At 51.0% G+C, this 13,885-nt stretch overlaps 1 protein-coding gene across 1 annotated transcript in view; it reads left to right on the top strand.

Annotated features, from left to right (window-relative positions):
* The first annotated feature begins 266 nt into the window (after nt 1-266).
* Nucleotides 267-13,885, top strand: part of COMMD2 (COMM domain containing 2) — a 31,145-nt gene continuing 17,526 nt past the window's right edge. The window contains exon 1 of the mRNA XM_075338623.1: nt 267-415. Within this exon, the coding sequence (XP_075194738.1) occupies nt 349-415 (67 nt within the window). The 5' untranslated portion in view covers nt 267-348. The remainder of the gene's footprint in view (nt 416-13,885) is intronic.

The following is a 13,885-nucleotide window of genomic DNA, read 5'->3' as shown; positions in this document are numbered from 1 at the left end:
AGGACTGTGCCTGAATACAGAAAACTGATGTGTGAAAGTAGCCTAAGACTTTTGCACAGTGCTGTAATTGTAGCAGAGTTCAGTGAGTGTGAACTTTACACCAGAGAAACACGAGATGAAACCGAAGCCTCGATGTCACACACGGAGTCCTGCTGCACATGAGAAGAGGAAACACTCTGTGCATTATAACAAGCTGCCACTAGATGGCGCCGATACGAAGTGTGAGCGGAACCAATACTGAGCCCGCTGCTTCCGGGCGGAGGGTTTGGTTGGGTGCACACGCTGGAGCTGTCACGTGATGACAGGGGCTGATAGCGGGGAGCTTGTGCTCTGAGGGTCCGGGACATCATGCTGCTGGTGCTGAGTGACGAGCACCGCGCACATCTGCAGATCCTCACCCAGGTGGAGGCCGCGGGTGAGTCACATGACTGGGGAGTCTAAGGCTGTCCTCTCCGATAGTGGCGTCCTGTGTCATGAGGAGCAGCTCTATAAGTGACAATGTCCTGGTGTGCAGGGGGAGCCCGGACAGGCCATGTCACCTCTGGGGCTGCCCCCTGCAGTCATTCCTATGGGAGGTGAATGGCGAGAGCTGTGGACATGGCCTCCTCTCCTCCAGTGTCTCCCGGTCTCACTTATTTGTTCTGTGACCCCAAATGTTAGCCGTCCATTGTTTGGGATGTATTAGGTGTTGCTCTCCCTGGTGGGCTGTTGGTATCATTGGTGCAGATTTTGGGTACAAGGTAAATTTGTATAATTCTTTCAGGGGATGAAGCATTCATGCAGATTACAGGATGGGGCAGATACTGACTGTGCAGACCAGGCCTTCTCCTGCACCCCAGGGATCCAGAGCTGAGAAATCCATCCTGTTCTCAGACTTTACACCCTTACTTCCTGTCCGAGTGCGATCCAACAGAACATGGGATCACGCTCAGACCAAAAATATTAGCAAAAAACTCCAATTAGAAATGTGTTATAGTTCTCCTGATATAGCCATGTCTCTTACCTCATGTGCAGGGCATTGCAGCTTAGGTATGCATGGTTATGTCCACGCATTTAGTGACAGTTATGTGCTTGTGGTCGGAACCATGGATTAAATGTGGAGTGTTGCACTAGTTTGTGATCTTGACCAATTCTCTTCAGCCCCATTCATTCCTATGGCACGGCTCATGTACATTCACAAGAGCCGAGGAGCACAGAACCCCTGTGTGCTGATGACATTCCCTGTCTGCTCATGATTCGGGCACTTTACCCCCTCAGCTGCTGAGGCAGAGCACTTCTCTTCACCTCTGCTATCCATACCCGTCAGCTGCTGAGTAGAGCTGATCGAACGGCCAATAATCCGGGGCAGGCGGATCACTGACTGATTTAAAAAAGAATCCGCTCCGGAATCCGTTGCCCATATAAGTCAATGGGGACCGGAATCCGGAGGGTTAACACATTTGTGGAGGGGCTAGGAGCGAGCGTGGCATACTCACCGAGGCGCTGTCATGGCGGCATACTCCTTCCGGGTCACGCTGTTACCTTCCGGAGCCGACAATTCAATATTCATGGTTTTCCCCGCCCACCGGTGCGTGTTGGTTGCAGCTAGACACACCCCCACCTTGAGTGTCAGCTAACTGCAACCAATCACAGGCGCCAGGACGGCCGGTGGGCGGGGAAAGCAGTGCACTGTCAGTCAGTTCACAGTGGTAAACACTCGGCAGCACAGTTATAGCGTGCGGCTGCAGCCCCATCCGTCGCGCTGCATCTGTGCGGTGTATCCAGTGCCCAGAGATACACGTGCGAGGCTTTGCTGGGTGCATGGCAGACTCGCATGAGCCCCTCGCATGTATGACTGCGGTGATAGTAAAAAAAAAAAAAACGACGTGCGGTTCCCCCTATTTTCATCCCCAGCCAAGATAACGCCGGCCGGGGGCTGCTATATCCTCAGCCCGCAGCCGTCATGTAGTGCCGCATCTATTAGATGCGACCATACCGGTGTGCGCTACCGGCTCTTCGCGGTGGTGTGATGTGGTGCCATCAGGGGAATAGCAGGGGTAAGCAGCGGCGCATGGCTGCTACTAAACCCAAGGTTAGTGTGATGGTACAGGCGTCTGTCAGATACCTGCATCACATAAACCTGTAAGTGACAGTAAATAAACAAGACACAGAGAAAAATCCTTTATTTAGAATAAAATACAAACACACCCTGCTTCACCTCTTTATTAACCCCCAAATACCCTGCAGCTCCGACGTAATCCACAGGAGAAGTCCCACGCCGCTTCAGCTCTGCTACATCTGAATATCACAGAGAGCGGCACGACCGACCACTCTCTGTGAGCTCCAGAGAACGAATGAGCTGCGCATTGAGCGGTGACGTCACTCAGGTCATTTGCGGTCACCGCTGGAGATTCCCACGGTCCTTCATCTGTGATCGCAGGAAACCTGACCTCAAGTGGAGGTCACTGAGTTCACAGACTTGCGTCTACGAGCAGAAAAAGCGCCGTTTTTTGGGCCAAGAGATGCAGATTTTGTGCTGAAATTTTTATACCATATTCCTGCATCCAATCTACATTTCCTGGCAAAAAAAACGCAGTGTTTTGAGGCAAGTTTTATGCCGCGGTTTTTGCCGCAGTTATTTTTCCGTGATTTTTGCCGCGGTTTCTTGCCAGGAGGTGCACATTTTGTGCTGAAATCGTCTGCACCAGCTTTCAGCACCAAATTTCGACCTCTGGCAGAATTTTTTTAAATTTTTTTTTTCTTTTTTTATTTTTGGGGGCCAATGGATGCAAATTTGATGCTGTGATTTTTACACCATATATAGGGCTGGCATAATCTCAGCCTGCTGCTGTCTGAACATGAGCGTGCATGTACCTAGAAACACATGCACGCTCCTGTCAGAAGTTTGCAGCTGTTCTGCAATGTCAGACTCGCGGGAGTTCCTCACAAGTATGACTGCGGCGTAGAATAAAAAGCTTGCTTTTTTTTTTTTTAATAAAAAAAAAACTACGGGCGGTCCCCCCTAATCATCATCCACAGCCAAGATAACGCCGGCCGGGGGCTGGTATATCCTCAGCCCGCAGCCGCCCGGTAGTGCCGCATCTATTAGATGTGACCATACCGGTGTGCGATACCGGCTCTTCTTGGAGGCATGATGCGGTGCCAGTCGGGGTAATGGCAGGGGTTAATAGCGGCGCACGGCTGCTACTAAACCCTAGGTTTGTGTGATGGCACAGGCGTCTATCAGATACCTGCATCACACAAACCTGTGACAGTAAATAAACACAGACACAGAGAACAATCATATATTTGAAATAAAGTACAAACATCCCCTGCTTCACTTCTTTATTAAGCCCAAAACAAACCCTGCAGCTCCGACGTAATCCACACAATGTCCCGCAGCGACACATCCGGCTCTGCTACATCTCAGAGCGAGCAGCCATAGAGCACGGCTGCCTGTTCTGAGTGCTTTGCAGTTGAAAACGCAAATGGCAAAAACAATTGCCATGTTGCTTCTTTGAAAAGCAGAGTTTTTGCCCAAATTTCTGCCACAAAAAGGCAGCAGTTTGAACTGCATAGTGCGGACAAGAAACCCAAATTCCCATAGACTATGCTTGAAAAGCAGAACACATCCATTTTGGCATTAAACGCTGCAGTTGAAAAAGTAGCAAAAAAGCAGGTAAAAAGCAAAGTGCGGACATAGCCTAAAGGTACCGTCACACTAAGCAACATCGCTAGCAACATCGCTGCTGATGCACAACTTACTAGCGATGTTGCTGTGTGTGACATCCAGCAACAACCTTGCCCCTGCTGTGAGGTCGCCGGTTGTTGCTGAATGTCCTGGACCATTTTTTAGTTGTTGCTCTCCTGCTGTGAAGCGCACATCGCTGTGTGTGACAGCGAGACAGCAACAACTGAATGTGCAGGGAGCAGGGAGCCGGCTTCTGCAGACGCTGGTAACCACAGTAAACATCGGGTAACCAAGAAGTCCTTACCTTGGTTACCCGATATTTACCTTCGTTACCAGCGTCCGCCGCTCTCAGCTGTCAGTGCCGGCTCCTGTTCCCTGCACACATAGCCACAATACACATCGGGTAATTAACCCCATGTGTACTGTAGCTAGGAGAGCAGGGAGCCAGCGCTAAGCAGTGTGCGCGGCTTCCTGCTCTCTGCACATGTAGCTGCAGTACACATCGGGTAATTAACCCCATGTGTACTGTGGCTAGGTGTGCAGGGAGCCAGCGCTAAGCGGTGTGCGCTGGTAACCAAGGTAAATATCGGGTTGGTTACCCGATATTTACCTTAGTTACCAAGCGCAGCATGCTTCCACGACGCCCAGCGATCTCTGCCAGGGCAGGTTTCTCGTGGGATCGCTGGAGCGTCGCAGTGTGACATCTCACCAGCGACCTCCTAGCAACTTACCAGCGATCCCTATCAGGTTGTATCGTTGTTGGGATCGCTGGTAAGTTGTTTACTGTGACTGGGCCTTAAGGCTGTATGTGCACACTACATTTTTGGGTGCAGTTTTGTCACAAATCTGAAAAACAGGAGGAACGGAGTATATATGGTGCAAAATTATAACAAAGTTTATTAGAATGCATGATTAAAATGATACATAAACAATCAGGGCCATGATTAAAAAAGGGTTAAAACCACATGGAAGGGTAAGGGGTGCTTCACACACAGCGAGCTCGCTGCCGAGATCGCTGCTGAGTCACGCTTTTTGTGACGCAGCAGTGACCTCATTAGCGATCTCGCTGTGTGTGACAATGAGCAGCGATCTGGCCCCTGCTGCGAGATCGCTGCTCGTTACACACAGCCCTGGTTCGTTTTCTTCAAAGCCGCTCTCCTGCTGTGACACACAGATCGCTGTGTGTGACAGCAAGAGAGCGACAAATGAAGCGAGCAGGGGAGCAGGTGCCGGCGTCTGACAGCTGAGGTAAGCTGTATCCAAGATAAACATCGGGTAACCAAGGTGGTTACCCGATATTTACCTTAGTTACCAGCCTCTGCAGCTCTCACGCTGCCAGTGCCGGCTCCAGCTCTCTGCACATGTAGCTGCTGTACACATCGGGTTAATTAACCCGATGTGTACAGCAGCTAGGAGAGCAAGGAGCCAGCGCTAAGCAGTGTGCGCGGCTCCCTGCTCTCTGCACATGTAGCTGCATTACACATCGGGTTAATTAACCCGATGTGTACTGTAGCTAGGAGAGCAAGGAGCCAGCGCTCAGTGTGCGCGGCTCCCTGCTCCCTGCTCACACTGGTAACTAATGTAAACATCGGGTAACCATACCCGATGTTTACCTTAGTTACCAGTCTCCGCAGCTTCCAGACGGCGGCTCCGTGCAAGCGCAGCGTCGCTTGCACGTCGCTGCTGGCTGGGGGCTGTTCACTGGTCGCTGGTGAGATCTGCCTGTTTGACAGCTCACCAGCGACCATGTAGCGATGCAGCAGCGATCCTGACCAGGTCAGATCGCTGGTCGGATCGCTGCTGCATCGCTAAGTGTGAAGGTACCCTAATAGTTCTATGGGACTCTGAGTACCTTGAGAAAACAGTAGATGTAAGGTTACAAAGGAAATAGAAAACCCATGGAGGGTAAACAGCAATGTTCAATACATTGAATCACAATACAATAGGACAAAATTGGGTCAGTGCTGTGAATAAATTATGACTGGACATTTATATCCACCAAAGTGCATGTGCCAGGTAAAGACAATAAGTCATTGTGAATACCATGGGAATGGTAATATAGCGATTACCATAATGGAATTAAGGTTTTCAAGGACAAAGAGCACTCCCAGAGGGATAATATCACCCAGCCTGCCCTAAAGCCATCCTCCAACGTACGCATCGCTAAACGGTGAATCACAGTGGCTCCAGCTTCATCAGGGAAAGGCGATGTTAAGGCTCAGAAAGGCTGCATTAAATAATGCCATCAGTAACCGACTTCCGGGTGCACCACCCCCTTGGTGACGCGCGCCGAGATCGAACTTGCCCACAAACACCACCGCGAGCGCCATCAGGCCCAGTAGTACAGGCGAGGGAATGGGGACGCGTCGCCCATATCCCACGCTAACGCCATAGCCAGCGGTGACTGCGATCGCGGCAGTGAAGGAGGCAGATCCGGCCGCAGAGCCCGATCAGGGGGCGGTGGACAGGGAAGTCAGGGGATATAATAAGATGAGGTAACGGTCACATTATAAGAGAGGGGCGGTGACAGCATGTTCCTGTAATCTCCGTTGTCAGAATATAAATAAACTGAGAAGTCCATATTTTGTAGAGTTCTGTGATCCATAACGTGTATCAAATGGAATCTTCTCATGACATATGGGATCACCAGGTCCATGTATAGTAACGCCAGAGGACGAGAGATAGACACGTTCAGGTTGTTAGTCCTGCACTCGATCCACTCATTAAAGGTGTAATAAGTCAGTCATGTGAGATGACATTATACATCGATTAGCTGTAAATATGATTACAAATATACAATAAGTAATAACGATTATACAAAGCAGCCAACACAGGAGAAAAAAGGGGGTAGGGCATCCAAATACAAGCATGTCACAAGTCTGCATGTCTCTCCTTATCCCAGCAAAGTTGATTAGAATTCTGAAGTGGTGTGCGCATGTTGCTTATTTTTCTCTTAGGCTGCTTTCACACATCCGGTTTTTCCTGTGCGGCACAATCCGGCGCTTTGCAGAAAAAACGCAACTGTTTTTTTTGCCGCCGGTTGCGTCTTTTCTGTATAGACTTTCATTAGTGCCGGATTGTGCCGCATGGCCTTGCGCTCGGTCTGGTTTTTCCCGGTTGCGGCATATTTAGCCCATGCGGCGGCCGGATGTAATGTTGCCTGGCACGTTTTTTTGTCCGGCGAAAAAAACTGCATCGCGCCGCATCCTACTGATGCGGCGCTTTTTCCAATGCATGCCTATGGACGCCGGGGCGGCAAAAAACGCAACTGGCCGCCGCATGCGGTTTTTTGCACTGCGCATGCTCAGTAGCGTGCAGCAACGAGCAAAAAACGGACGGGCCGCATGTAAAAACTTATGCAAAGGATGCGTTTTTTTCTCCGCATCCGTTGCATAGGTTTTAGAGCCGGATTTAGCCACACTGCAAAACCGGAGGTGTGAAAGCAGCCTTACAGATTTGGTGCAGAAAAAAACCCTGCAGCATGTCAATTGTTGGTATATACATCCTTGGCCATGTCTGTCCCTTTTAATGTGGGCTTGTGTGGCAAGCCTGAATTATTCCCCGCACCACTGATTAGCAGACGTGCAGCTAATCCACGCACACGTCTTTTAACCCCTCAGGGGTGCTTCTCACTTGCGAGTTTCTCGCAGTAGAGCAATGCGAGAAAATCTCGGATCAGATCGGACTGAGAAAAAAATCGCAGCATGCTGCTTTTTTGCGAGTTTCTACTGTAAGTCTCTCCAATGCAAGTCTATGGGAGCGTGTAAATAATCGGATGTCACGGGACGGCACTCACACCATCCTAGTGACATCCGATTTTCTAAATACATTTCTCGCATGTTTCCTAAAACACTGGAAACTGTCAGTCGTTCTCTCCCTCTCGTTCTCTATTCTCTCTCTGTCGGTCGGTCACTATCTCTGTCCCTCTCTCTCTGTCCATGTCGGTCTATCCCTCTCCCCCCCTCTCTCATACTCACCGATCCCCGATCACCAGTGCGGCGCTGCACGGCGTTCACACTGCTCCGGCGGCTTCTCTTTTGAAAAAGCCGGCCGCTCATTATTCCATCTCGTATTTCCTGCTTTACCCGCCCACCGGCACATATGATTGGTTGCAGTCAGAAACGCCCCCACGTTGATTGACAGCTGTCTCACTGCAACCAATCACAGCATCCGGTGGGCATGTCTATGCTGAGCAGTAAAATAAATAAATAATTTTAAAAAACGGCGTGCGGTCCCCCCCAATTTTAATACCAGCCAGATAAAGCCATACGGCTGAAGGCTGGTATTCTCAGGATGGGGAGCTCCACGTTATGGGGAGCCCCTCAGCCTAACAATATCAGTCAGCAGCCGCCCAGAATTGCCGCATACATTATATGCGACAGTTCTGGGACAGTACCCGGCTCTTCACGATTTGCCCTGGTGCGTTGGCAATCGGGGTAATAAGGAGTTAATGGCAGCCCATAGCTGCCAATAAGTCCTAGATTAATCATTGCAGGCGTCTGAGACACCACCAATGATTAACCTGTAAATTAAAGTTAATAAACACACAAACAGTTAAAAAATCTTTTATTTGAAATAATAAACAATAACAAAGACCCTCGTTCACCACTTTATTAAGTACGCAAAAAACCCAACCATGTCCGGCGTACGGAGGTCCCTCGACGCTCTCAGCTCTGCTGCATGAAGGTGACAGGAGCTGCAGAAGACACCGCCGCTCCTGTCACCTCCACGCAGCAACTGAGGTGAGAAGCGCGATCAGCTGATGATGTCAGTCAGGTTACTCGCGGCCACCGCTGGATCCTCCAACAGTGACAGCAATGAAGTCACAGGTGAGTTGCGGTCACGGGGGGAAGATCCAGCTGGTCGTGGGTAACCTGAGTGACGGCAGCGCTAATTGCGCTGCTCAATTCAGTCACTCGGGGGATTAGCAGTCACCAGTGAGTCCTCCACGGATGACTGCTAATCAGGATGTGACACAGACAGTGCCGCGGCATGACAATGAAGTCGGGTGAAGTTCACCCGAGTTCATTCTGATCATGCGGCTCTGTCTGTCTCTGCTGTCATCTGCCATTCAGCTCTGCTACATGGCTGTCTGTGTCTGCTGTTAGCGGCCATGTAGCAGAGCTGAATGGCAGATGACAGCTGCTGAGAAAAATAAGGATCACACACGGATCACACACGCATTGCACACGCACTGCAATCATGAGAAAAATCTGCACTCTGACCTAAAGTGAACTAAAATCAGCCGAGTTTTTTTTCAGCTAACTCAGACTGATTTTACTCGCATAGATGTGTTTCCAGCCTTAGATTGCGGTGTCAAACTCTTGACAGCGCACTCTATCTCGCGTCGGCAAGGAATGCGCTGTTCACCGCGGCCATTAGCGCTCCAATGTCACGATCACAGGGCGTTAATGTGTTGCCATGACAGCACGGGGGGAGATGATGACCCCTGTTACTGTCATGACTCACTTCACGTGAATGCTGGCAGAAAGCCAACACTAACAGGAACACAGCATTGGTGAAGTATCACTCTGTACAGAAGAAGCCATCACACACTCCAGGCATAAGTCCCCAAAAAGGATTAGTAAAATCAATAAAAATTGTATAAAAAAAATATATAAAACAAAAACAAAGTTCAATTCACCCCCCTTTTTTACCTTATTAAAAATAAAACAATTTATAAAAATGCACATTTGGTATCCCCAGTTTCAGAAATGCCCGATCTCTCAAGATATACGATCAAGTAATCTGATCCGCAAGGAGCGTTTATAGAAAAAACCCTCCACAATTATGGTTTACTAGAAGGTGGCCCGATTCTATGCATCGGGTATTCTAGAATTTACGTATTGTGTAGTTAATGTATGATTTTTGTTATATATGTATATGTATGTATATGTATGTTGTGTGTAGTTACCAAGTGTTTGTGTAGGGCGCTGTACATGTTCTGGGTGTTGTCTGGGTGTGGCGGGGGGTGAGAGCGGTGTTGTTTGTGTGTTGCGTTGTGTGTGTTGCGTTGTTTGTGGAGCGCTGTGTGTCTGTAGCGTTGTGTGTGTGTGTGTTGCGCGGTTTGTGGGGGTGTGGGGTGTGTGTGTGTGTGTTTTGGGGGGAGGTATGTTTTGTGCAATGTGTGTGTTGTGCGGTATGTACGTATATTTGTGTGTGCTGCGTTGTCTGTGTGTGGGTGTCTGTGTAGGGCGGTGTTTGTGGTTCCCAGTGTGTGTGGTGTGTGTTGTGCAGTGCGTGTGTGGCTGTGTGTGTGTGTGTGTGTGTGTGTGTGTGTGTGTGTGTGTGTGTTTTGGGGGGAGGTGTGCACCCCCATCGTGCTCCATCCCCCATGGTGTGCACCCTCCATCGTCCTCCATCCCCCATGCTGCGCACCCCCATCGTGCTCCATCCCCCCATGCTGCGCATTCCCCATCGTGCTCCATCCCCCATGCTGCGCACTCCCCATCGTGCTCCATCCCCCATGCTGCGCACTCCCCATCGTGCTCCATCCCCCATGCTGCGCACTCCCCATCGTGCTCCATCCCCCATGCTGCGCACTCCCCATCGTGCTCCATCCCCCATGCTGCGCACTCCCCATCGTGCTCCATCCCCCATGCTGCGCACTCCCCATCGTGCTCCATCCCCCATGCTGCGCACTCCCCATCGTGCTCCATCCCCCATGCTGCGCACTCCCCATCGTGCTCCATCCCCCATGCTGCGCACTCCCCATCGTGCTCCATCCCCCATGCTGCGCACTCCCCATCGTGCTCCATCCCCCATGCTGCGCACTCCCCATCGTGCTCCATCCCCCATGCTGCGCACTCCCCATCGTGCTCCATCCCCCATGCTGCGCACCCCCCATCGTGCTCCATCCCCCATGCTGCGCACCCCCCCCTCGTGCTCCATCCCCCATGCTGCGCACCCCCCCTCGTGCTCCATCCCCCATGCTGCGCCCCCCCCTCGTGCTCCATCCCCCATGCTGCGCCCTCCCCATCGTGCTCCATCCCCCATGCTGCGCCCTCCCCATCGTGCTCCATCCCCCATGCTGCGCCCTCCCCATCGTGCTCCATCCCCCATGCTGCGCCCTCCCCATCGTGCTCCATCCCCCATGCTGCGCCCTCCCCATCGTGCTCCATCCCCCATGCTGCGCCCTCCCCATCGTGCTCCATCCCCCATGCTGCGCCCTCCCCATCGTGCTCCATCCCCCATGCTGCGCCCTCCCCATCGTGCTCCATCCCCCATGCTGCGCCCTCCCCATCGTGCTCCATCCCCCATGCTGCGCCCTCCCCATCGTGCTCCATCCCCCATGCTGCGCCCTCCCCATCGTGCTCCATCCCCCATGCTGCGCCCTCCCCATCGTGCTCCATCCCCCATGCTGCGCCCTCCCCATCGTGCTCCATCCCCCATGCTGCGCACTCCCCATCGTGCTCCATCCCCCATGCTGCGCACCCCCCCTCGTGCTCCATCCCCCATGCTGCGCCCTCCCCCTCGTGCTCCATCCCCCATGCTGCGCCCTCCCCATCGTGCTCCATCCCCCATGCTGCGCCCTCCCCATCGTGCTCCATCCCCCATGCTGCGCCCTCCCCATCGTGCTCCATCCCCCATGCTGCGCCCTCCCCATCGTGCTCCATCCCCCATGCTGCGCACCCCCCATCGTGCTCCATCCCCCATGCTGCGCACCCCCCATCGTGCTCCATCCCCCATGCTGCGCACCCCCCATCGTGCTCCATCCCCCATGCTGCGCACTCCCCATCGTGCTCCACAGTCACACATCAGACAGTATACACGCACACATCTGATCGCATACACTCACACCCCACTTCTGCCTGTGCCCTCCGGTGGGCGGTCCCAGCAACTGTGCTGCACGCAGTGCTCCTCTGCCTTCTGCCGACACGCACACATCCGATCGCATACATGCACACATCCGATCGCATACACGCACACACTCGATCGCATACACACACACACACACATTGACGATATCGCACATACGCGCTCACACTCACAACATCCGGAGATACCACATGCTTCCAGCCATGTGATCCTCCGGCAGGTCCTGGAAGATCACTGCACGCACAGTATCGCCGCCGAGAAGTAAGCAATATCACTGGATGTTGTGAGTGTGTGGATGCGATCTGATGTGTGTGTGAGGTGTGTGTGTGTGAGGTGTGTGTGTGTGAGGTGTGTGTGTGTGTGAGGTGTGTGTGTGTGAGGTGTGTGTGTGTGTGAGGTGTGTGTGTGTGAGGTGTGTGTGTGTGTGAGGTGTGTGTGTGTGTGAGGTGTGTGTGTGTGTGAGGTGTGTGTGTGTGTGAGGTGTGTGTGTGTGTGAGGTGTGTGTGTGTGTGAGGTGTGTGTGTGTGTGAGGTGTGTGTGAGGTGTGAGGTGTGTGTGAGGTGTGTGTGATCTGATGTGTGTGTGTGTGTGTGTGTGTCCTTATGTGTGTGTGTTCCGCCGCTGCAGGACCTTGATGCGCTCACCTGGGAGCCGGTGTACACTGGTAACCATGCTACACAATATTACCCGATGTGTACCATGGTTACCTGCGTACCCCGCCCCCCGCACGCACGGGAGCCCACACCAGCGTACGCCGGCAACCCCAGCAATGCGAGGGTATGTGTCGGCTGGGTTGCCGGCGTACGCTGGTGTGGGCTCCCGGGGGTACAGCACTCACCTGGGAGTCGGGGCTCCGTGTCGGTTCGGGGAAAGCATGCGGGGGGCGGGGTCAGAGCGAGCGTGCAATGCGTTAGGGGGCGGAGCGTGGCCGAGTTGCCAATGCGTGCAGGGGGCCGGGGCGAGAGGCCAATCCGTGCGGGGGGCGGAGCCGAGGCGAGCGGCCAATGAGACGCTTGTCGCGGTAACGACAGAATTTTGGAGCAAGACAGACAGACAGACAGAATAAGGCAATTATATATATAGATTGGTCACTACAACATTGCATTAAAATGCAATAACAGGCGGCCAAAGCATTGTATATACACACAAATGTAGTAAGTAGGAAAACATTTTGGACTACACAAGCCCTAAAATAGAACATTTATTTCAACATATTTAAAATGCAAAAAATTGCAGACATATAGGTAATAAACAAGTAAATTTTCAGAAAAGACGACACTAAAGTGTTTAATTGCTGCTGTATGACAAATACAGCTCTAGCAAAAATTAAGAGACCGCTGCAAAATCATTAGTTTTTCTCTTTATAGGTATATTTTTGAATAAAATGTAAATTGTTCTTTTATTCTATAAACTATTTAGAAACAGAAAAAACAAAGCATAGAAGGAGCACACCACCAACAATCACAATAAATGCATGGCACAGTGTCCTTTTCAGCTTTGCCCAACACCTGGTCGTATAATGCTTAGACTGAGACCTGGAGAGGCGTACAAGCCACAGTTTCTTACACCCACTGTGAAATTTGGTGGAGGATCGGTGATGATCTGGGGATGCTTCAACAAGGTTGGAATTCGGTAGAATAAACTGTTCGAAGCACGTATGAATCCAGCCGCATACAAGGTAATCCTGGAAAATCAGTTGCTTCCTTCTGCTCAGGCAATGTTCCCCAACTCTGAGGACTGGTTTTTCCAGCAGGACAATGCGCCATGCCACACAGCTAAGTCAATCAATGTGTGGATGAAGGACCACCACATCAAAACCCTGTCATGGCCAGCCCAATCTCCAGACCTGAACCCCATTGAAAACCTCTGGAATGTAATCAAGAGGAAGATGGATAGCCACAAGCCATCAAACAAAGAAGAACTGCTTACATTTTTGCACCAGGAGTGGCATAAGCTCACCCAAAAGCAGTGTGAAATACTGGTGGAAAGCATGCCAAGATGCATGACAGCTGTGATTAAAAATCATGGTCATTCCACAAAATATTGATTTCTGAACTCTTCCTGAGTTAAAACCATTATTAGTATTGTTTCTAAATGATCATGAACTTGTTTTCTTTGCATTATTTGAGGTCTGAAAGTAATGCATTTTTTTTTTATTTTGAGAATTTCTCATTTTCAGAAAATAAATACAAAATGTATTGCTTGGAAATTCTGAGACGTTGTCAGTGGTTTATAGAACAAAAGAACAATTTACATTTCACTCAAAAATATACCTATAAAGAGAAAAAAAATGAGAAAAACTGACAATTTTGCTGTGGTCTCTTGATTTTTGACAGAGCTGTAAAGTAAAATGTATAGACATTGCCATAGTTATATTAAAAAATCACAGTACCCATC

The sequence above is a fragment of the Anomaloglossus baeobatrachus genome, chromosome 3 (assembly GCF_048569485.1).
Source record: "Anomaloglossus baeobatrachus isolate aAnoBae1 chromosome 3, aAnoBae1.hap1, whole genome shotgun sequence".
NCBI lineage: Eukaryota > Metazoa > Chordata > Amphibia > Anura > Aromobatidae > Anomaloglossus > Anomaloglossus baeobatrachus.
The sequence above is the reverse complement of the archived record's forward strand: the minus strand, read 5'-3'. Positions and strand labels throughout refer to the sequence as shown.